The following is a 24,435-nucleotide window of genomic DNA, read 5'->3' as shown; positions in this document are numbered from 1 at the left end:
GTTATCCTTGTGTATAGTAGGTACAAATGCTTCAAGCAGAGTTTTCTGTGGGTACAAAAAAAAAGTCTGGCAAAGAGAATTGTAGAATCAAGTCAAGATATTTGGCCTGGGTTGCCATAGACAAAGAGAAAACAGCAGATATACAAAGCTTTGCATTGTTTAGCAGCCACATGAGATACCAAGTAGCTTTCTGCTACTTTATAACAGTTCCTTACACAGTTCATGGAAACAGCTGCAAGAGATTTCTTGCACTGGAAATCTCAGCCAATTCCCAGTTACTGGCCAGTTTCCAAAGAACCATATAACTGAACTTGTTCCAGAGTGCCTAAAGGAGGTCTGTGTTTGCATTTCTTTCCAACAGAAGCCTCTGCCACATCACAGCTCTATTTTAAAACCCAGCAGAGTTCAGAGTTAATGTTCAGAATGACTCTGAGAACATAGGAAGACTTCTGCTAAGTCAAAGCCAAAGTCCATTTAATGCAGCATCCTGTTTCCAACACTAGCTAGCCAAATGTTTCTACAATGCCATCTCTGTTACAGTATATGTCCTAGCTATTGAGTAGTCTGCCCGCCTTCTGTAGTCCGTTTCCTGTTTCCAAGCCATTTAAAGATTATTTTCAATCATTAGTTAGCATCATCTTCATCAAACAACAATGACATCAAGATGGCATTACTGTTGTGTTTTATAGAATTCTGCCGGAAGCCCATCTGGACCTGGTGCTTTCCCATTATTTTGTTTCTTAAGTGCTTCAGTTAATTCCATCATTGTTATATTGCTTTCTAACATTTTTTCAGTCTCTTTAGATATCTTAGGTAGATTAGCATTCTGTAGGTACTATTTGACTTTTTCCTCATCAATATTCTCTTGCTTATATAGTTGCCCGTAGAAGTCTCGAATAATTTCCTTTTTCTCTTTATTACCATGGCAAACTTGGCCTTGATCATCTATTAACTGCGATATTTTCCTTGATTCTTTCTCCTTTCTCAATTTATATGCTAGCCATCTACCTGGTTTATTTGCATCTTCAAAATAGTTCTGTTTAGCACTTCTAATTTTCTGTGCAGTTCTTCTTTCTCTATTAGACCCATTTTATGTTTAATTATGTCCAATTTTAGTTTAATATCTTTTTTCTGTGGCATTTTCTGTAGTTCTTTTTCAAGTCTTTTATACTCATCTTCCAAGACTTTAGTGGCTTGCCTTTTCCTGATATTCTTTTTTCTTATGTAGTCTATTATCAAGCCTCTAGCGTATGCCTTCATTGTATCCCAAACATTCTGAATTGAAATTATTCATAATCAATTGGAAAAAAGATATTGAACAGAGTCTCTAAAATACTTTATATCTACATTCTGTGAATACAGTGGCTAGTTTATTACTAATTAGGACTTGGTTGCAAAACCAGTTTCCTAGTTTTAAAATCAACTGCACTGAAGTACTGATCTTAGGACTATTTCTTGATTTAGGTACTCATAGAAAGGAAAAAAGAATGAAACTTCCAGCTGCACAAACCAGAGGTGGGGAACGATGATGGCTCCTTTATGACTTGTGGACTTCAAATCCCAGATTCCTAGCTGAGGAATTTTGGGAATTGAAGTCCACAAGTCATAAAAGGGCCATCATTCCCCAGTCCTGTTCTAAAGTTTAGCATGATCTCAAATTCTCATATTTCATCAACTATTTTTCAAAAGCAAAAATGGATTTAGCTAGGAAGGTAGATTCACATATAATGTAAAGGTAAAGGTTCCCCTCGCACATACATGCTAGTCGTTTCCTGCTCTAGGGGGCAGTGCTCATCTCCATTACCAAGCAGAAGAGTCAGCACTGTCTGAAGACATCTTCATGGTCATGTGGCTGGCATGACTAAACGCCAAAGGCACACGGAACGCTGTTACTTTCCCACCAAAGTGGTCCCTATTTTTTTACTTGCATTTTTACATGCTTTCGAACTGCTAGGTTGGCAGAAGCTGGAATAAGTAACGGGAGCTCACTCTGTTATGTGGCGCTAGGGATTTGAACCACTGAACTGCCAATCTTTCTGATCGGCAAGCTCAGCATCTTAGCCACTGAGCCACCGCATCCCTTTTAGATTCACATATAATGCTAAGCTAAAGTATGCCTTGTTGGTTTTAGTTTAGCCACTTATTTGAACCCACACAGGTGTGATTTAATCCTCCCTGTACAAATTAAGATTAAGCAAAGCGTGACTTTATGTGATATGTAAACTCAGTCTCACTCTGTGAGCTAAAGCTATGGATCCTAAGTCCAAAAAGATTATCAGTCCCTGATCTACAATTTCACAATATATCCTCATTCCAAAATTTCTCAGCTGCCATGATTGGAATGTGCATCTGTATGTCTGTGAGAGAAGATTTATTCTTCTCCAAGAAGCAAAGTTTGAATCCAAGCTATAGGTTATCATTTGTCTTTTTTTAAATAAATTGATTAATTGTCAATCATTAAACATATTTATTACCAATATTTGTATGTGATAGTGGAGAAAAAGAGTGAAATTGGCACATACTGTATTCTAGAAAGTGAACGTCTGTGAAAAATAAGCTAAAATGGTTAGTCAAACAGATATGTTGGCAGAACTCAGGAGAATATTTTTCCAAAATTATGAGGTGAAATGGGTTGTGTTTAAATAATGAGTGAAATTCAGAGAAGGGACATTGTGATAATTTCTGTGAGGCAGCTGGTTTCTATGCAAATCCTTTGGAACTGGAAATGAACTATTGTTTAAAGTAAAAGAAAGAAATTTCTGAGTTCCTTTTAGCCTTTTGATAGCAACAGGTGGCTGATTTCTGACCTTGTAATGATACATTGCATTTTCTTTTTTCTTTCTTTTATCTTTCCTCCTCCTCCTCCTCCTCCTCCTCCTCCTCCTCCTCCTCCTCCTCCTCCTCCTCCTCCTCCTCCTCCTCCTCCTCCTCCTCCTCCTCCTTCTTTTTGGTATTCAGAGAGCTTACTTCTGGATGCCTTGCATCTATAAAATAAAATATAAAAGTGTTTGAAATAAATTAAGCAAAGTTGCAGATGAACTCTCCAAAAGTCACTGGATGAGATGAAGAGATTTACCAACTTCGGAGTTTCTTTTTATGAATGGCTGCAATTTTAGAAGTTCTGTTGATAATAGCTTAGTTGAAATAACATTGGAAGTCATCTACTAACTAACTAACTTTTGGGGACTAACTAATTGAAAGCAAGAGGTGGGAAAGATCAATAAAATAAAAGGAGACAGATATTTAAAAAGAGTACAAGCCGTGTACCTGACAATTCATCCTAGAAGCTCAGAGAGATTTTGGGTTGTAATCATATATTCAGTTACTTCAGTTACTATGTGAGATGGCTTTTGAATCTACTAAAGCTAGTAGTGTCGTGTCTGAGGGAGCGATGCTAATCATCAGTGCAAAAGCCAATATTCTCAGTCCGATAGCTTCTTATTGCCTTCCTCCCTTGCGCTGAGCACTTGAAGTTGTCTGTCAGACCTTTGAGGCAGATCATATTAGGAAACACAAGAAATAGGAGAATTCCTCATTACAGGCAGTCCTCAATGTATAACCAGAACTGAGCCCGAAATTTATGTGGCTAAGTGAGAAATTTGTTAAATGAGTTTTGCCCCATTTTGCGACTTTTCTTGCCGCATTTGTTAAGGGAATCACTGCAGTAGCTACATTAGTAAGTGAATCTGGTTTCCCCATTGACTTTGCTGGTCAGCAAAAGGGGATCCATGACTCCAGAAAACTGCAACCTTCATAAATGTGAGTCAGCTGTCAAATCACATGACCATAGGGATGTGTGAAAAATGGTCACGTCACTTTTGTTTTAGTGCCGGTCACTAAACAGTCACTAAGCAAACAGTGAATGGTCACTAAGTGAACTGTTGTAAGTCAAGGACTACCTGTATTGCTATGAAGCTATGATAAGAGAATCTTGAAAGTATGACCCAAATAAAGGTAGTCCTTGACTTACAACAATTTATTGTGAAGAGTGAAGGCAGGCCTGTCCCAAGTCTCTTCTTCACTCCTTTCTGTCTTTCCAGACTAAGTTCATGTTTTACTAACAGCTGCCTGGGACCTTGTTCAGGCCATACACTTCTGTACCATCTTATCAGAAAAAAAATCAAGTGCATTCTTCAGATATTTTTTTTTTAAAGAACCATAATAGATTTTTTTTCAGTGTTTTAAACACACTTTAGATAACAAGGCCATTTAGACATGTTTGTATGAAATAATGCAGAAAAGACTTGCTTGAGGAATACTATAGAAATCTTTAACGCCACTATCTGAAAATTTTGATTTGTTTATCAAACCCTACTCAAGTGCTCTGTGCTTAGAACAGTGAACCTTTGACAGCTTTGTTTAGTCTACCAACTCATGGCTGCTCCTTTCTTCCGCGTTGGCAAAGGCTGAGCCTTGAAATGAGGTGCTTACTTTTTATTAATCATTATATAACCACCTAAATGGCTGGTTAGATATTACCTCCAGTTAGGAATCGATTCAACCTTTGGAACAACTTTTGAGGGACCTTGTGTATAATCTTTCAGAGTTTTATTACCAGATTAAGACTTCCACATTGCTTATCACTCCCAAAATAAACATTGACACATTAATCAATGTTATTACACTATAGAAATGCATGTGTAAGTTCTGACTGGGAATAAATACAACAATACACTTTTTTTTTTAAACAAGTTTTATTAATTTCAAAAACAAACAAATCATCATCAACCATTACATATTTGAACCTTTTTCCATTATAAATTTTACAAGTCAGATAAAACCTTATCTTATACAATACAATTCTATTTTAAACCATTTCTAAATGAGCATAAAAACATCTCTTGTCCTCTATTTCTTTCTGACTTGATTATCGTCATTCTCTTTCTGTGTTTCTAAAAGGTTTCACCAATACTTCTCAAAAACATAAACAGACACAAACAAACATATAAAAAATCTTTTAGTAAAGTAACTTGGCCCCCGGTACCTCTCTTTATGTGGGCTTTAATTATATTCATGCTCATCTTAGAAATCATTACCTATTTTGTTTACCATTCTGTATCTTCTATATATACTTCTCCACACATTTCACTCTTCATAATTCTATCTTATTCAATCCATCTTAATTTAAATCATTATATTTGTATCTTTTGCCCATCCTTTATTATCCCTCTATCTCATTCCTTATAATGAAAAAAAAAAAAAAGAATTTCTCCTGAAATCTCTAATCAGAGTATGATGCCTTTCTATCCTCTCCCTAAATATTAGATTAACATTTAAAATGACACCTAATATCCAGTCTGATTCTGCTTGGTACATTCTATCTATTAATTTTTACTTTTAATAACAATAAAAACAGAGTAATAAATCGGAAATGTTTAAATACATAGTATCCTCCTAAATACGTAGTTAAATAATAAATCTAAATAATAAATCTTATAGCATTCTCATTGCCTTTCCCTTCAATATTTTATTACATTTTAAAAATCAATCATTATTAAACATTTCAACATTTTAATTTCTTATTAACTCTTAAGCCATTCTAATTTTCTATTTCTAATACAAATATTACAATACCGTCTTATGTACCTTGCAAAATCTTTTTTAAGAAAATTTATGCTTTACCCTTTATCCCTGAAAAAGATTCCTCTTTTCCCATCCAATTTTAAAACTTTGTGGCTTTTCTCCGCCTTTCCCCTTTCTTTCTTCCCCCACCAGATCTTCCTACCCCCCCTTCTTCTAACCTCTGTCTTGCTGGCATCCCTTCTCTGTTGTATTCCCTTTTTCTCTTGTTTGCTATCATTGTATTTATTTTGCATCATATTTTTCTCTTTCTTAAATGTTTTTTTAAATCTTAAGTCCTTCATTTTCCTCGCTTTCTTCCTTCCTTCTTCCTTAGATAAATTTTGGGATTCATTAAAGATGGTGTCTTCGTCTTCTTCTTGCTGTTGTTCCATCTGTCGCATTGTCTGTTCATAGTTAACCAGCGCCATTTCTAAAAATAGAAAAGCTTTTTCCATACCATCTTTACAGGCTGCTTTTGTTTGCTCATATTCATCCCTCAGTTCCTCAAGGGAGAAAGCCATTATAAATCTTTTCTTGTCTTTTTCCCTCTTTCTTCTTACTCCAACCAAAATATTCCAAAAGAAAAGTAAAACAATCCCAAAGTCCACAATCCTCAATCAATCCAAGCCAAGCCAAAATTTCCACTTTCTCTTCCAGGGGTAGTATCAGACAAAGGAAAAAAGAAAATCCAAATCTGTGTTTTAAAGCCTTATTAAAAAATTATTTCTGTCTCCAAATCCTTAAGGCATCTCCTCCAACAAAATCCAACCAGATAAATATATTTTTTGTCCTCTCCCTTCCGACTTATCCCATAAAGCTAGTTTTACCTGAAAAAAAAAACAGGTTTCTCAATATCCGTTTGTTAATTCCGTCGGGAGGGAGAGTAAACTTTCCTTTCAGCACCTCAGAATTGCCGCTTACTTTCTCTTGTGGAAAGAATCATCCAAAAAGCCATCACTTCCAGGAATTAAATTAAATATATCTCAGAGTCCTGGATCGACCAAGAAGACTTTCACTTTTAAAAACTTTCTCCTCTTCCTCCTGCGCATACTTGCCCAGCTGCCGGCTTCTTTGTGGCGGCCATTATGGACCGCCGCTACACCGTCTTGGTAAAAGGAGGTTCTGCTGGCCAGGGAGGGGGTCTGCAACACCCCCAAACCCTTTTCCGGATCCCCCCTACCTTCAGCTGCCCCTGCAGGGCAGCCTTGCTCCGCACCCTTTCGGATCGGAGCCCCAAAAGCGGCTAGCGCGGCAGGGATCGCGCAGCTTCGCGAATCCCTACCGCTCGCAAAGCCGACAAACCAGAAATCCCCCCAACAATACACTTTTTACTATTACATTAAAGTAAGAGTTGAGTTATTTACCTTTCCTTCTCTCCTCTGATGCAATTCTGAGATCAAGGCGTTTGTTTCTGCTTTCAAATGACTAGGCCATGTGTGGTTTTGTAGTTTTCACAAGAAGCCAATGAAACGGATGAAGCTAGTAAGTCAGAGTTTAGATGTTATGTTTTTGTGTTATGCAGTCACTTTCCTTTTGTATTATGCAGTCATTTTCCTTCCACTTTCCTTCAAACTGCCTCTTATTTAGGGAAGTTCTTACTCTTCTGAGAGCCAACCCTAGCATTAACATAGTGAGGCATTCTAAGGAGACAATGAAGGGAGAACAAACCAGGATAGACATTTCTCCCTCTAGCCTGAGCTCCCTCACCACAACACCTACAGCAGATGCTCTAATATGTGGCCTTGAAAATTTCCTTGAAGAGCCATCTCTAAATCTCACTGGGAGCAAAGCACCTGGACTTCTCAATCTTCAGAAAGTCCCGAATGGCCTCTTTTCTGAAGTTTCAGTTAAAAGTCAGTCACATGTTTCTTTGAAGAACATGCCTGAATGCTTTCTGATGGAGCTGATAGGACTGAAAGGCTGACTCAGCCTTCCATTCTTCCAAGATTGGTAAAAAGAGGACCCAGATTGTTCTAAACTCAAGGCCTGCAGGCTGCATCCAACCCACAGGGCCATCCTGGAAACAGTGAAGACCTGCCCTGCGGTGCCTCTGCCAGCAAAAACGGAGCTCCATTTTTGCTGGCAGAAGGTTGCAGGAGGCTGTTGCAGGCAAAAATGGAGGTTGGGAGCCCATTTTCGCTGGCAGAGCACTCAGGACACCAAAGGCCATACCCACCCTTGGCACCCTGAGGTCAAGCAAAACCCTAATGTGGCCCTCAGTGAAATTGAGTTTGACACTCCTGCTCTAAGCCGGTTAGAAAGGGCTCTAAAGCACTATGAAGCAGTATATCAGTCTAAGTGCCGTTGTTATTGCTATTATGTATTTGCCACAATTTGTATACAGTACAATTCCTATGTCAACTTGGGGAGTGTAAAGATTTACAAACAAACAATTATATTTTAAAAAAAAAACCAGTTATAGCACAAATGAAGACTTTGAGGTTGACGTGCTTTCAATGGCCATTGTGTTGCTGAGGGAAGAGCATTTATCCATCATCTCATTTGTAGTGCCTTGCCTTGAGGTAGTTGTGTCTGTGTGGTTGCCTTGAACTTTACTCTTCACCTCACTGCAAAGGCTTTCCGTGAGGAAAATAATGTTTATAGAGTGAAATGTTTCAGGGGGTGATAATGTTTGTGTTGGCATTGAGTAAAATCTTGGTCCATTATCCTGATTCTTTAGTTTACCCAGGACTTGGGCCTTCTTGGAAAGGAAAGAAGGACAACAATACATGGCTATTTTTCAGTCTCTTCGTTTACATGGCATCACTTCAAGTAAGTTTATTTTTTTCTGTGATTATTCAGAAAATCGGATGTCCTAAATTTTGTGATGGCAAAAAACAATATTTATTTGTAAACGACCATCAATTCAGTAAGATTTCTATCAACATACCATTTACATGGTACTTTATAGAACAGGCTTCAAAGTATCCAACAGCTATATATGAAAGAAAACTAATATTATGTAGCTGTATATACATATAAAATATATATTAAAATTCTATTTACATTTTCTCTGTTATATTTTTTTCCATTTGGGAACAAGTGGATTGAACTATGATATCTCTTGATACCTTGCAAAGCCTTTATAAAATAATGATTTTTTTCAATCAAGGAAAGGGATTCCAAAGTTTGTACAGTCCCACTTCTACCCCCTAATTAATTTTCACAGACACTTCAAAAAAATAAAGGAAAAACTAGTTATGGGAAATAACTCTTTGAATCTGTAAAGTGGTCTTCAACCACTTGTTTAATGATACATAAGGAAATAGTAGAAACATACATTTGATACTTTAAAGTATAATACATTATAAAAAGCATAATCTAACTGATGGTAAGTTTGATAGGGCTCCAGGCCCCCAAAACAGGTAAGTCCTGCTTTCTTTGTCCTTATTTTGATGGGCCTGTGACAGGTATGATGGCTTTGCTGGCTTTGACAGCATGGATCACTCATTTAGGAATGACCAAGCCCAGTCACATTGCTTTGACACACCCAAGTTCTCCAAGAGTTAATGAGTGCTGTGACAGTGGATCTAACCATGCAACATTCTGTTCTAATGACTGATCTCTCATATACATTGCCCGCCATTCTATGCAACTATTTCATGTCAAGTCAGTGGAAAAGAAATCTGACACCATCTTTAGATCTAACAACATTTTTGCTGCTTTTCTTGATTTAATGTTCATCAAATGAGATGGAATTACAACTCCCACCCACTATGCTTATTTATCAATCTCTCTCTCCCTTCTTCCCTCTCCCTCTCTCCCTCTCCCTCTCTTTCCCTCCCTCCCTCCCTCTCTCTTTCCCTCCCTCTCTTATCTTTCATTCTGAAATCAAGACAACATCCTTCACACTACCTCCTTCCACTTGTCTTCAAGAACTTAGTGAGGGAGGTTGGTTTGAAAGAGAGTGATTGGCATATTAGCCAGTGAGGGCAAATCTCTCCTATATCAGCCTAGCTTTTAACCAGTATGTCAGATATATGTTCCAGCTATGTGAAATGTATTGTCTATGTGTTATAATGGCAGAGGAATAAGTAATTGAAAAGCTTCTTTATTCACATTCTTTAAAATAAACCATTCAGCTATATTGCAAGCTTCAACAATAATTGCTTTCATTTGCAGGCTGACGGTATACTTCCTCCTTTCAAACCAGAAGAAGCACTTAAAAGTCTCCACTCATAAATTTCAGATGCACTTTTTTTCTCAAAATCAATGTTTTTCAAACTTGGAAACTTGTAGAGTTTGGATTTCAACTCCCAGAATTATTCAGAATGCTTGCTAGGGAATTCTGGGAGTTGAGGTTCATATATTTTTTAAGTGGCCAAAGCTGAGAAACACTGCCTAAATCAAAGCTATGAAATTTCCACTTAAGGTCATCTTAAGATTAGTGTGATATGTTGATGACTGAACTGCAAAATTGAACAAAGGCCTTTGGGGAAAAGAGGGTCAAGCATTTCAAGAAGTGAATGTCAGAATGTCCTTTAATGCTGGAAGACTTAAGCCATCCACTTTGTTTTAATTCCCCAAATGAAAAACAGAAACCCCAACTCTAGGAGTCTGAGGTAAATGACATTCTTTGCACCCCTGTGAGTAAATGATAGGAAATTATTTAGCAGCAATTACACAAAAATGACTGCCAAACTTTTTTTTCATTGTGTGAACATCCCAAAAGCAGGTGAATGGGCCAATGTTGCTAAACTTGATCCTTGGCATGTGTGGCTGGCAGAAACACATGACAGGAAGAACTGCATGACTACAGACTATGCAAAACTCCCAATTCTGACAAGTTTAGATTACGTGCATTGTTGACACAAGAATGCTTTTGTTTGACAATGTTTAATTCTGTTAACATTACAAGCAAAAGCAGGAATGAGCACTGGGTGAAAAGTGCAGCTGGAGTAATGAATTGCCTTAAGGTACTTCTATACCAGGGTTTTATTGAGCAATTGTCAGGCTTCTTTCAGAGCATTTTAATTGGAAGGCAAAGGCCATTTTTAAAAAGGCACTTGTGTCTTGCATAAGAGCCTAAGCCACAAAAAAACCAACTATAGTTAAACGTAATCAATTTTGGTATGTTAAGAAAGAGTTCTGTAGTACCACTACAGCTGGACTACTGGCTTTAAATCCAGATTCCTAAGGATTGGGAAGGGCTGCAGATAAATTTCATAATGACAGATTCATGATTGGAGGAGATAGTGACAGAGGAAGAAAATATTTTGTTTATAATTCACCAGATATAAATAATCAGATTGGTGTAGCAGGATAGACAGGTAGGGCTAATGGGTGAGGATGATTAGATAAAAGACCAGGAGGCGGAAAACTTTTGTGACTACTCAGTGAGGAACAGGAAAAATAATGCAGGAAGTGTTCAGAGAAAGAAGAGAATAGCAAATTAGCTAATTAATTATTTCAAGTTTGATGCCACTAAACTCTGGGCGGTTCACAGCATAAAATGTTCCAAACGCTCTGGAGATGGCACTCCCATAGCCCAAGTACCTTGTTGAGATTCTTTGTCCAGTCAGCAGATCCTCAAATAAGCCGTGAATGGTTTCCAAAAGCAGGCAGACTATCATATAAAACTATATTTTGCTGATGGAATGAGTTTTACAAGGGAAGATCTGCAAAGGAGATGTTGTCCAATACCCATGGTATAATAATCCTATTCTAGAAAGTAAGGAGGAGTAGTCTTTATCCCACAGCTACTCTTCATGTTCTTTCATAAACTCTGGCATTTTAGAGCCCCAGCTACATCTCATATATCTTTATTCCTGCTATATTCTTATTATACCTATCCAACCTGCCTGTAAGTTATTCTTCCTAGTGTATCGGAAACAGCTTTTTCTTTGGTACTGAATAATATAAAAGGAACAACTGAATTGTTGCTTTTGTCTTTTCCAAAGGTAGACATCTAGAGGAGCTATGGAAAATTAATTTCTTTCCTTTGCCGTGGCTTACAAGGATCTTGTCTGATCACTACCATGCAGTGAGTTGGTATGCTTAGTGTGAAAATGGGTCAGTCTGCATTGACTTTAAACTCTAGTTTTTTCGTAGGAAGTATTTTCACAGTATACCTTAATGCAAGGACCCCTGCATTAAGACAAAAATATTTAATTTGGAACTGTACTTTTATATTTGATGGCATTACCCAGATCTAGGCACAGAAATATAGAACACAGGTAAAACAAACTGTACAAATATGTATGGCCATATAAATATTGCTTCTAGGTTTGTGTAATAAAGCTGATATGAAAAGTGAATCCATTTCACCACATTATATAGCAATACATTACTGAAAATTAACACTTAATTCTTATTTTGCAAAGGCTTTTTACAAAGGAAAAAAAAAGCAAGAGTTTACTTCCCTTGACTTGAAGGTGATGCAGGGGAAAAGTCTCCTTCAAGTCCTGATAACTGAATACAACCATGTAGTTGCTATGGCAGTGAACAGTATTGGTTTGCTACTGTCTTTTTAACATAATAACAGAATAGCAGAGTTGGAAGTGACCTTAGAGGCTGTTGAGTCTCTTCTTAAAAACCTTCAGTGTTGCAGCTCCCACAACTTCTGGAAGGAAGCAGTTCTACTGATTAATTAACCCACAACCTCTTTGCAAACCCAGCCCCTCAAGATGTTTTTTCAACACCCACCCACCCACCCAGTCTAGTCTATAGCTTTGCCATTTCCTGGTAATGTCCCACTTAGTGTCTTGTTGTGGAGCGGCGGAATAACCTGAGGCAAACACGGAGTGAACTTCAGCTTTTACTTTATTGTAACAATAAAGGATTGCCCCGGCTGCTGCGCTAACAAGGCAGCCAGCTGGTGGACAACAGCTGATGCCGTTTGACAGCTCCCTTTTATAGCCGGCTGTCAAATGGAATCAGCCAAAAGGTACGGTCCGTGTTCCCGCTGGAAACACGGACCAGAGTGAAGACTTCAGCTCAGTCTTTTCCGAATGCCACACTCCTTTCCCCCAGAATGGAGCATGCATAGTCCTTCAGATAACTCGGGCGCTTGCGCAGGCGGCCAGATCTTCTAAGTTCTGACGAAGCTGATGCTGGAAGGAACTTTTCTGCTTGTTGGGCAACTTCTGGTGCCGACGAAGCTGGCGTCTCGGCTTCAGGCGTCTCTGGGCAAGGGACAGATGGCTGTTCAGATAGGCTTGCGTTCCTGTCAGATTCGTGGGAAGTTTCTTCGGGCACCGGCGGTTTCTCTGTTGCAGGAACATCTTGAGGGCTATCTGCAGATGAACTCCAATGCCTTCTAAGTTGATCGATATGGCAGCACCAGATGCGCCCGTCTTACAGTTGGACCCTGTAAGACTTAGGACCGGTTACCGCCACAATCTGCCCAGGCATCCACAAAGGGTGTCCCGCATAGTTCCGGGCATAAACCTGGTCATTCTCAGCGAACTCCCTTGCCTGGCTATTTGACCCTAAGGCTGTGACCGGGGCGTAATGCGGATGGAGTCTGTCTAGGGTGGTCCTCAGACGTCTACCCATGAGAAGTTCAGCCGGAGACCTATTAGTGGTGGTAAAGGGAGTTGTATGCTGGGTCAGGAGATACTTAGCGAGCCTAGAGTGCCAATCTATGGGCCCAAACCTTGCCAGGGCCTCCTTAACCAATCTGACGGCCCTTTCAGCCAGGCCATTACTGGCAGGATGGAAAGGAGCTGTAAGTGCGTGCCTTATTCCTAGGTTGGCTAGGAAGACCTCAAACACACAGGAAGTAAACTGGGGGACGTTATCAGACACGATGGTGTCAGGGAGGCCATGGGTAGCGAATATCCTTGATAGAGCCTTAGTGACAGCTTCTGAAGTTGTGGTGGTCATCAAGGTCAGCTCTACCCATTTAGAAAAAGAATCAACCATCACCAGGAATGTACGCCCATGAACGGGGCCAGCCAGATCAATATGCACCTGGGACCAAGGGGCCAAGGAATCTTCCCACCTGCCTGGAGTGGATGTGGGTGGAGCAGGTCTGGTAGCTTGGCATGGCTGACAAGCATTCACCCAACTTGTAATCTGAGCATCCATGCCTGGCCACCATACATAACTGCGAGCTAGGGCCTTCATCCTGACAATGCCGGGATGGCCCTCATGCAGGACCTTTAAAATTGAGTCTTGCAACTTGGAAGGGATAACTACCCTAGTTCCCCAAAGTAAACAGCCTTGCAAAGAAGATAGTTCTTGCTGGTGAGTTTTGAAAGGCACGAATTTGGGGGCATAAGGAATTGCCGGCCACCCCCTTCCCACCCAGTCAAGAACTTGGGTGATTACCTTGTCCCTGGCAGAGTGGGCAGCGATATCAAGGGCAGTGATGGGAAGTTTGAGATAGTTGATCTGGAAAACAGCATTAGTTGGTGCAGGATCCTCCACAGGAACAGGCAGGGGGCAGTGACTAAGAGCATCAGTGTGGCATAGACTCTTGCCAGGTGAATGAACCAGTGTATAGGAATAGGCAGCCAGAAATAAGGTCTACCTGGTCATACTTGGAGATAAAATCTGAGGAGTTTGTCTTTTGCCTGACAGAAGGCCTAACAGAGGCTTATGATTCGTAATCAACTCGAAATAGTGTCCATATAGAAACTCATGGAATTGTGTCCACTTCAGCATTTTTAATAGAGTGTATTCCACTTATATGGAGGCCAAGGGCAGGGAACCAGTCTAACCCCAACAGGCTAGGGAGAGCACCGTCCACTACCACTAAAGGCAAGTGACCTTTAAAATTTTGAAATTGAACAAAAAACTTGCCTTTTCCGATGACTGGGATGGTTCTGCCTTGGTAGCCACGTAGGGTTAACTGGCAGCCGTGAAGCTTCTTCTTAGCCATTCTGGGAAGTAGTAGTAGTAGGACTTTTTCCTATGGTCGGAAATGTCAGCGAGGTCTATGGCATCTAGGAAACAGCCAAATCGGGTTCTGTAGGATTCCCACGTTTCTGCTGTCGGTCTGAAAGGTGGGAATGCAGGGTTCGAAGTCATCTCGACTCAGCGGTGCCGGATCTTCTGAGGAAAATTGAAATTTGCGCTCGCGAATAGTGACAGTAAGCTCTTAAAGTGACATTCAGCTTGGTAGTGACTTCGGCTCTTTTTTGTAGTGACTTTGCTTAGCGATTCTTTGCCCGGTTGCCTCTTATATGTATCCCGCCCTCGTCGCCAGTGTTGTAGAGTGGCAGAATAACCTGAGGCAAACACGGAGTGAAATTCAGCTTTTACTTTATTGTAACAATAAAGGGTTGCCGCGGCTGCCGCGCTAACAAGGCAGCCAGCTGGCGGACAACAGCTGATGCCATTTGACAGCTCCCTTTTATAGTCGGCTGTCAAACGGAATCAGCCAATAGGTACGGTCCGTGTTCCCGCTGGAAACACGGACCAGAGTGAAGACTTCAGCTCAGTCTTTTCCAAACGCCACATGTCTGATCTTAATTAGCTCTTTTTTTGAGATCAGACAAGTTTACCAGGTGCTGGACATTCGTTTATAAATAGGAATAGGGAATGTTTTCATTACTTTGTGAAGAAACTGAGTGACCATCCATCCTGCTGTAAATAGTTATCTTTTTGAACATATTCTCTGTTTGAAAAATAGTTCAGTTATATAAGTTAATAGGTCAGTTTAAAGGCCAGGAATGGTAGAAAAATCAGGGAGCCATGAAACTATTAGCATTTAGCATTTAGATACCAGACTGAAGTCATTTGATCTGTTAAATATAGCATCTTCTAGAGTGATCCAACTATTGTTGTGTCAATATATAGTGAAATCATTCTGCATTATAAAGTGCAGAAATATATAATCCTTTGGTCATCTATGAGAGTATTACAGATGATCCTGATTTAGATGACAGTATATTTTACCCAAACCTATCAGAACACTAAAATCTACAAAATGTCTGTGTTTGCCCAAATCTTAGAAGATTTCAGATGGGCAAGCTTGTGATATTTTGGGCCAGTTAGTTATGTTTTGAAGTTTGTATAGTTTACTAATCCTCTCTATGCCATGACTCACATAAGCAGGTCATATCAGTGGGATGTAAGGAACAATGATGTAAGATGCAAACGATTATAAATGGTGACTGAAATAGAAAACTTGTGACATTATATAACATTGATAAGAAAATTGGCATACAGCTGAAATACAATTGCATTTTCTGTTCAATTTTATTGAATGCTATATTTAAATGAAAAAAAAATACTAAATTTATGGATGCTAAATATGGAAGATTTTATTTTCCTTTCAGCTAGAGAATGGTGGTGATATGGCCTTTCAGGCAGACTTTAACACCCAAGCAGTGAGATTTGGTTTTTTGCTCAAGGAGGTAAGCTGTGAAGAACTTGCTAAAATAAGTGGGAGAAATGACAAAATGCAGTCAACAAAATCTCTTAAACAATCTTCCAGGGCAATATCGATGATAATAAAGTGCATTGCTAAAATCCAAGAAACAGACTGTAATACAATGTATCCCTAACTTCTGTACACTGTAGAAATCACCTCACCTATAATTGGCAAATTGAAGGTGGACGATAGAGATCATACTGTAACATATCTGCAGGGAAGGCCATTGGGATTTTAATTCTGTTGTTTTTAACAAAAGAGAAAAAAATCATTTTGATAGCAACCAAGTTTATGGAAGTTTTAAAATTCATTTGCTTTTATCATAATTCTACCCAAAGATGTTCAAAAATTCTTGTATATGTACAAATTAAATGTACACAAGATATATCTACATGTACCCGATTAAAGAATAAATCCCATTAAATTGATGCAACTGACTTCTGCTTAAACACATATAGGTTTGCATTGCAATGATTTTACAATAATGGGAATATTATATTGCAATACTATACTAGATATATCTCTTAGAAGTCCTATTGAATTTTGGTGGGATTACTCTGAAGAAAAATAAGTATTTTAATCTTAAACACGTGCTCAATTCTGTCATGGAACTGAATGAGACATCAAAATGTTCAGGTTTGGTTAGTTTCTGTATTTTTCTTCTCTTTCTAACAATAAAATTTTTGAAAAATCTGGGATATTTACAAATTACTGCTGTAGGTATACGAATACAAATGCAATATATACATGTATGGAATCTCAGTTAATAGATTGTAGTATTTATGGACAATGAAAATGAAAATAAGTAGTATTTCACTGTTCCAAAAATTCTTAACAAGGATTAGTAAAAAGAAGCAAACAACAAAGCAAATTCTCCTGGAGTGAATTAATGAGGCATTATTGAGTTATTTATTCCTCATAACTGATCCTTTTCTGATATTTTAAGACACTGGAATAGTGGACCTTTATATACATATGTTAACATGCTGATTATTTCAGGAACCAAGATATCATGCAGAGATAATTTCCATTTATGGATTCTTCTTTGAGCTAAAAGCAATAAAACATGATGCTTCAGCATACAGTTTTTACATGAAAGTAAGAACAGCATTTCTATGATTCTTGAGGTTCAAAGTAATACTCAGACTTTAAGTCCTATTTATTTCTTTTTGAAAGTATTGTGCAGTCTGTAGGCGATTGACATTGCCAGAAGGGTAACTTCAGCTATTTTGATTCATGTTGACAATGGAGGATGAAAACATATTCTCACATATTAAAGAATTAGTTGAGGAACAATGGCCTGTATATATTTACCTGAAAAGAAATCATTTAACTGCTTAGTATTGGTGGTTTTGCCTCTTTCATAAACAGGTAGTCCTTGACTTACAACAGTTCATTTAGTGACCGTTTCAAGTTACAACAGCACTAAAAAAAGTGACTTATGACTATTTTTCACACTTACAATCCTTGCAGCATCCCCATGGTCACTTGATCAAAATCCAGACGTTTGGCAGTATCCCAAGGTCATATGATTCTACCTTTGCACCCTTCTGACAAGCAAAGTCAGTGGGGAAGCCAGAATAACTAACTACCATGTTATTAACTTAACAAGTGCAGTGATTAACTTAACAACTGTGGCAAGAAAGGTCATTAGATGGGTAAAAGCAACAGAAATTTTGGGCTCAGTTGTGCTGGCAAAGTGAGGGACTACCTGTACTAAGTTCCATGTTAAGATTCTTTTTTTTTTTTAATTTAATGAATTCTGAAGAAAAGTTTGGGAGAGGAAGATGCATCTAGCAGGTTAGAGAGAACATTTTGTAGCATCAAATGATTTTCAACATCAATTTTAAAAAATGAGCTAGATTATACATTCAACATAAAGAAAAACACAAAGAAGATTATTTCTTTACGATTTTTGGCAGTAAGAAGGAAAGAAATAATGGAGGCTTGCTGAAGAAATACATTTTTGGCAAAAAGTATTCATTTATTTTATAGGCTGTCACATGGGAAAATGTCTTGGTAGTTTATGTTTAATTCATGTCTAGATAGCTAGATATTTGCAGATCCAATAAGCCCACTTTCCTTACTCAAATGCTCTCCAGATAAGTTGCCAAAAATTCTAGGAATTAAGGCACAACTTATCTTAAGAGTGTCATATTAGACAATACTGATGTGTGCTTCTCTTAAAATTCTGCATTGTGTAATCAAGGTGTGTAGGAGGCTGAATCTGCAGCTGGTCCTCCCTTGACCCCCAATGATTTCCTCAGCTGATCTGTTGTTCCAACTGAAGAACAGACCCAGGCCTTAGGTTTACACCTTGGCATGTAGAGATGATTGGTTTTGCCTGGTCATATGACTCAGGATGTCCCATGCTAAAAAAGGGCCCTAGGCAGCATTAGAGAAAGAGAAGTTTCATACTATTTTCCTCTCCTGGTCTTTGTTCCTATCACTCTGCTTAATCTCCCCCTTCCCTTGCATTTCTTGCCAAAATAATTTCTATTAAAAAAGCAGTTCATGAAGCCCTTAAACAATGCTAGTGGGGTGACGATAATCTATCCTACGTTAGGGTTTTGGTTATTGGTAAAGTTTTTTGAATAACTTCAGCAAATAACTCAGTGAGCAAAGAACTGAATTGAAACCCTCCCCCCTGTCATTTCAGAGAGTCAGACATGCAGATCCAATTATCTCTTATTTTACTGCTGACCGCAGTCCTGTCAGTTTACAGAAAGAACGGGAAGTTAAGTATGAAATAAAAGCACAGTGCCAAATAGATGGAAAGTGGGAAGAATTCACCACAGAAAGGGTCACTCAAAGCTTTGGAGTTAAGAAACCTTCTTCTAAAAGCCAGGTGAGGAAAAAGCAAAAGAAACTTACTAATTACTTTAAAATGTTTTTGGTGGTAAACACTAAAATCAGGCTAGAGCTTCAGTAATCTCTTGGTCCGGAGAAGCATAGTTTCTGGGTTATTTAAGAAAAATAACTTTGTAAGCAAAGGCCTAGATTATAATGAACCGTGATCTAAGGATTATATGGGAATAAATTGCAAGACCAAAAAAAGGTACTTAGACCATATATTTGGACACATTTTAAACAATTACAAAATATTTGTGTAAACATGTGAAATAATTATAATGCACTTCTCAATTAAAATGTCTTAGATGGTTTTGAACAATAAATTAGAATTAGGAACAGACAATATAAATTCACAAGATGAAAAGAAATCAAGATGAGATATATTTAAAACATGCCTAGTTACATTTGATTATTTAAATAAACTTTTGTATGTTGCCTCATCCATTGATTTGGTGACTTACCATAAATGAAGGAAAAGGGATTCATCAAATCACAAGATCTGCAAAAGATTCGTGAAATCAGGAATAATCCATAATAGATAAAAAGATAAATACAATTAAAAAAACAATTTCTGCCCTTAAGATAAGTTTGACCTCCCCCAAAAAGGAGCTTTATTCACTCTTTGTTTAACAACGTAATTTTGCTCTTTGAGTGGGGGCTCAAAGGTCTCAGGGTCCCAACCCTGTTAAGATGGGCATCTGAGCTTTCTCTATTTCTTAGATCAGGGATCCCCAACCCCCAGTCGGCAGCCCAGAGCTGGTCCACAACCCTTTGGGAACTGGGCTTCACAAGCAATGCCCAAGCAGTGTATGTGGGGACAAAACCATCCACTTTCCGCCATTGCTGCTGCTGGTCCGTGGAGCCAGAAAAGTTGGGGACTGCTCTCCTAGACCATGTGTAGTCTCTACGGTAATTCAAGCTTATGAAGTACTAAGAAATCATCAGGGTAAAATAAGGCAAGTTTCCCATACGAGGAAGTTCTGTCAGGAACAAACAAAGTTCATTAAAGTTAAAATGAAAAGAAACAAGTCTTTAAATCAGGAGTGTCCAACCTTGGTAACTTTAAGACCAGTGGACTTCAACCCCCCAGCCAGTCACTTCTGCTTTAGATATTTCTTTCTAGGCAAGCTGAATAAATATTTCCAAGTGTATCTCATTTTCTTTTTTTCTCTTTTCCTTCTAGCAAAAAAGAAAATCAATGTTTGTCTTATGGGTCCCACAAGTAAAAATGTGTTAACCCTTCCTCTTTTCCCCCTCACAAACATAGATCTTGAAAGCAAGAATACCATCAGTTCCCATCTATGTGACATTTTTGCTTCTTTTCCCACCATCTTAAAAGATCACATCTGTTCTTCCATCAATGAACTCCTTCTGACATCTAGCAAACAGAGAATTAGAATTGGAGATGTTCTGGCAGATGACTACAGTTTCTATAGCATGAAAATAAACTCTACCCTCTCTCGTCACATTCAACTCACTGGGCTATTAACCTTATCTACATTCTGCTTTTGACTAATGTTGCAAATAGCTTGACCTTCCTAAACCAGGTACCTCTCGATATGATTGACATATTGACTGGGAATGCTGAAATAGGTAACCAAGATCTAACAATCTGGCAGTAACACATTGGGGAAATCTGGTTCATGTCTCCTTAAGCATGTATTGGTCCCGGACCTTTCTGTCTTGGTGGGCTCAGTGGATGGGAGAGCCAATAGTTCTGTGTGAGTGACAGGTGCTCGTGTGAATGTGCACAGCTCCATTTGCGCAAGGGGCAGCTGCGCATACCCATCGCTCATACAAATGAACTTGCATGTGCTCACACAAGTACCTACTGCTTGTGCAAGTGGAGCTGCTCCCGCTTAAATGGGCCACTGCCTGGTAGTGGGCCACAACCTGTGGGTTGGGGACCGCTGTTGTATTCCAATCAGTGGTAAGGTCCTAATTAGCAAGTAAAGGACCTTCATGTGTACAAGAAATTTAATTTAGTTTTCTTCTCTCATTTTATCCAGATGGCCTGCAGCCCACTTCACTGTGATTCCCATAAATAGTGTTGATGAAGCAATAAGATTACCATGCCAACCCACTCCAGCTTCCCTTCCCACTGCACAAATTCCACAGGAAGCACACAAAAAATTGTAGATGATTCCAGATGAATATACAATATGCATGATTCATGACAATTAGAGCAGATGTTGATATTATCCTTTAACCATCAGATCATGTTTTACCTGTTTTCTCCCCTTTTTAATCTTAACAATTGTAAGGCAGAAAAACTCAGCACAAATCTTCACAGGAGTAGATATGTTCCATCAGGCTCTCATCAAATTGCAGTTGGTTAAGAAATGGCTGTTTTCCTTTCCTTTATTCCCTGTTGCTTTGGAGAAATTGGACACCTATTGAAATTTCTGTATAGATTTTACTTTATATAGGTGGTCCTCAACTTACAACTAGTACAATGACCATAATGACTTACAACCAAAATTCCGGGGCCAATTGTGGTCTCAAGTCAAGGACTACCTGTATATAAATTGTTTCAATATATACACTCTTTATAGAATTTTTAATGGATTTTAATTAAAGTTTTATTCATCCTTTGGAGATAAATTAAGAACAAGCTTGTTCCCCTGTATTTAAATGACATGCAAATGAAAAACACCCACTCATAGAAAAGCATGTGTTTCAGTACTGCAGTAAGTGTGTGTGTGTGTGTGTGTGTGTGTGTGTGTGTGTGTAGATAATTGTTGATAACCACCAATCCTTTGAGACTACTTCCCAGTTAGTTTTGGAATAAAAATAGATAATTGGTTGAGAAAACAAGGGTGGGAAGAAATCAGATCACACAGCTAATATTTTTTTCATACATATGGTTAACCATAGTTCACTATTTTCATCACCATTCTGAAAAGTAAATAAGTGTTGTTCTTAGACATCCTTAACATACAGTAAAATGAGAACTCTGCTTCTTAGTAAAGTAATAGTAGTTGCAAGTTGGAGAAAACACCAAAGAGATTTTAGGTTTGGCTTAAAGTATTATTGAACCAATTGCACTTTATAGGTTGTAGTAAAGGTAGATACCTATGGTGGATCTACTGCATACACCTCCTGAAGTCCCATTTCATAGTTCCTGGTTCCCTCCAGACAATTTATTAAATTGTCATTTGTCTGCAGTCAAATATGTCCGTTAATAGTTATATATTTTATATTACATCTGATCCCACAGCTAAAAACTAGGGAGGCATACTATCACCCATGTTTTGCATGTCATAGTTTTTATACTGAATTTTGGTACCTCCAATTACCTTTGGAAAGCTTCAGGTACCAGGTACCAGATGAAATAAAAGAGCTTTAGTTGAGACTCTGGAAATCTGCTGCCACTGATGTTATTCATTATTTTCTTAGATGGGTGAGTAATCTGACCTGATACAAAGCAGTGTCCTAACCATGAATATTTCTGTCAAATGGTCTTTAAAAAATTAGGCTATTTGGGTACATATAGATATCCAGGGTATGTTTCTTCTGCAGCAATAAGCAAGCCTTCAGTTGTGGTTGCCATTATTGATGGTATCCCATGATTGTTGGGCAAGGCAACTTCCTTCCAGCTTCCCGCAACCAAAACCAGTGGAGAAGCCAGCAGGAGGTTGCAAGTCCCAGACCAGCAGACAAGTACTGACTGTAGCTGAGTGGCAGAGGGAGCTAGGAGGTACATATGGGGGAAATGGGAGAGAGTAGGGAGGGTATACAAAGTGCAAAAGAGGGTCAAGGAGAGTACACGACAGTGCAAAGAAAGGTTGGGCAGGGTGTATGAGTTGCCGGCTTAGCAGAAATGCAAAGGAGCTGGAACAGACTGTGCAGGTGGGAGAGATTTACCCCAGCAAGATGCAACCTTCCCTATTGGCTTCGTCATTAGCTTTCTTGGGAAATCGGCAGCGGAGTTTGCAAATTCAGATCAGGTGATCATGGGGTACTTGGCAAACTGTTGTAAGGGTCAACTGGTTGCCAAACATTCAGATTGTGATCCCATGAGCACCGTGGGATGGGGTGGATAGAATTCTGACGACCAGTCATAACTCCCTTGGCTCAGCGCCAATTTCAAATGGTTGATGAACCAATGGTCATAGGCTGAGAGCTACTTGTATTATTTTTTTTAATTTTACTCTCTTGATGAAGCACAACAGGCACATTTAATTAAATTCCATAATACAGAGAATTTTGCTTTGCTTTTTAAAAGTACAGAATGGGCATGCCCTATGATGAATAAACTGCCTTAAAAGTAGATAAAGACAGTCTACTTTTACTGAATATTAATGCAAGTAGTCTCCTTTATCCAATTAACAAATTGTAAAGCAACTTCAGTTTTCAGGGCAACAACAAGAACTCGTATGCTTGAATGTCCTCTCCTCGTTTGGCAAGTTCTGAAACAATATGTGAAATGGGAAGGCAGAAAGTACCTACAGCTATGGAAAGTTCAGGCATATCCATCTCTTACATACTTCATGAATAAGCTTTCAAATCTTCTGCACAGTGTTTGCATGTGGGCAAGCTGTATATGGGCACCCAGAAAACAGGAAGCGCATTCTTGCTGCTGGGCCTTTCCTTTAATGGCACTTGATGCAAAAGACTCCTTCAAAGCTTTGCTTTGCAAAGTAATAGGGCACCTTTCCCCCCGCCCCCCGCACACCACCCCCAACCAAGACAGGCTGGCTAATGATACAGCTCTAAGGGCAATGAAGAATTTCTGGTAGCATCAAACACTATGAAAAAGTATATATAAAATTAGGGCTTACAATAAATCATAATATGATTGATGTGATTTAATTTGCTATATTATATAATTTTTTGTGGCTGGGAAGATAATTATTTTTGGTTTAATGTACACCATGAACCTGTCTAATAGACACTGATGAATGGTAGTTAAGCAAAGCATTATTACTACAATTGATAAATGCACAGGGTACACAAAACTCACTTTCTCTTCAGTGGAGAACAGGGATAGCTAATGACCAATTAGTACAACCAGCGGTTTGATACACACATCATGCTTAATTATGGTTTGTTGACTACAGCAAGCTAGCACAATATGTTAAAATATGTTAAAAATTTGTATTTGTGGCAAGTACTGAAGAGGGATGGCATTGCTGGTTAGCCAGGAAACAGGCTAAGCTTTTCTTTAAAAAAAAAATCAACAACAACAAAAGAATTGACATTAAAAAAAAACCAAAGTTAATCTAAAAATTCAAAGTAGCAAAAGGAGAAAAGAAAAAGAAGTAGAATCTTAAACTCTTGCAAAAATAATTTGCTTTCGCCCTTGACTTTCACCTTGGTCCTGTCAGCAAAACACCTACACACCAAGAAATACAAAGGTCAGGATCATGATTTGTATCAGGTAACAATAATAAAAATACCCATGGAGTCAAAACGTGGGTGTTACAGGAAACATGGTCAACATGTCAGCAAAGTTAAATACAGGAAGCATGATGCAACTCCTGTGCCTGGGAGGAGGAGGAGGAGGGCAGGAGAATCATTCTGTATTTGCAAACAAAGAGCTTAGGGAGAATGCCAAAGCTTCACCAAAAACACTCACCAGCACCACCAAACCGTTTAAAAAAGATGGATGCTATAAAATCAGCCTTGTGGAAGGTGAAGAAAAGGCTGCAAATGTTTTGACCACTCCCCCCACACAAAAACTGGACTATTTC

At 38.7% G+C, this 24,435-nt stretch overlaps 1 protein-coding gene across 1 annotated transcript in view; it reads left to right on the top strand.

Moving 5' to 3' along the window:
• BTBD16 (BTB domain containing 16) overlaps positions 1 to 20,251 on the top strand; it is a 36,823-nt gene extending 16,572 nt beyond the window's left edge. The window contains exons 12-17 of the mRNA XM_087965682.1: positions 8,243 to 8,338; positions 11,467 to 11,545; positions 15,792 to 15,869; positions 16,886 to 16,984; positions 18,546 to 18,734; positions 20,007 to 20,251. Coding sequence (XP_087821808.1) covers positions 8,243 to 8,338; positions 11,467 to 11,545; positions 15,792 to 15,869; positions 16,886 to 16,984; positions 18,546 to 18,734; positions 20,007 to 20,075 — 610 coding nt within the window. The 3' untranslated portion in view covers positions 20,076 to 20,251. The remainder of the gene's footprint in view (positions 1 to 8,242; positions 8,339 to 11,466; positions 11,546 to 15,791; positions 15,870 to 16,885; positions 16,985 to 18,545; positions 18,735 to 20,006) is intronic.
• Positions 20,252 to 24,435: the final 4,184 nt, after the last annotated feature.

The sequence above is a fragment of the Notechis scutatus genome, chromosome 4 (assembly GCF_049901735.1).
Source record: "Notechis scutatus isolate UNSWTSFEM ecotype Mainland chromosome 4, rNotScu1.2, whole genome shotgun sequence".
Classification (NCBI taxonomy): Eukaryota; Metazoa; Chordata; class Lepidosauria; order Squamata; family Elapidae; genus Notechis; species Notechis scutatus.
Note: the sequence above shows the minus strand (reverse complement) of the source record. Positions and strands in the feature narration are given on the sequence as shown.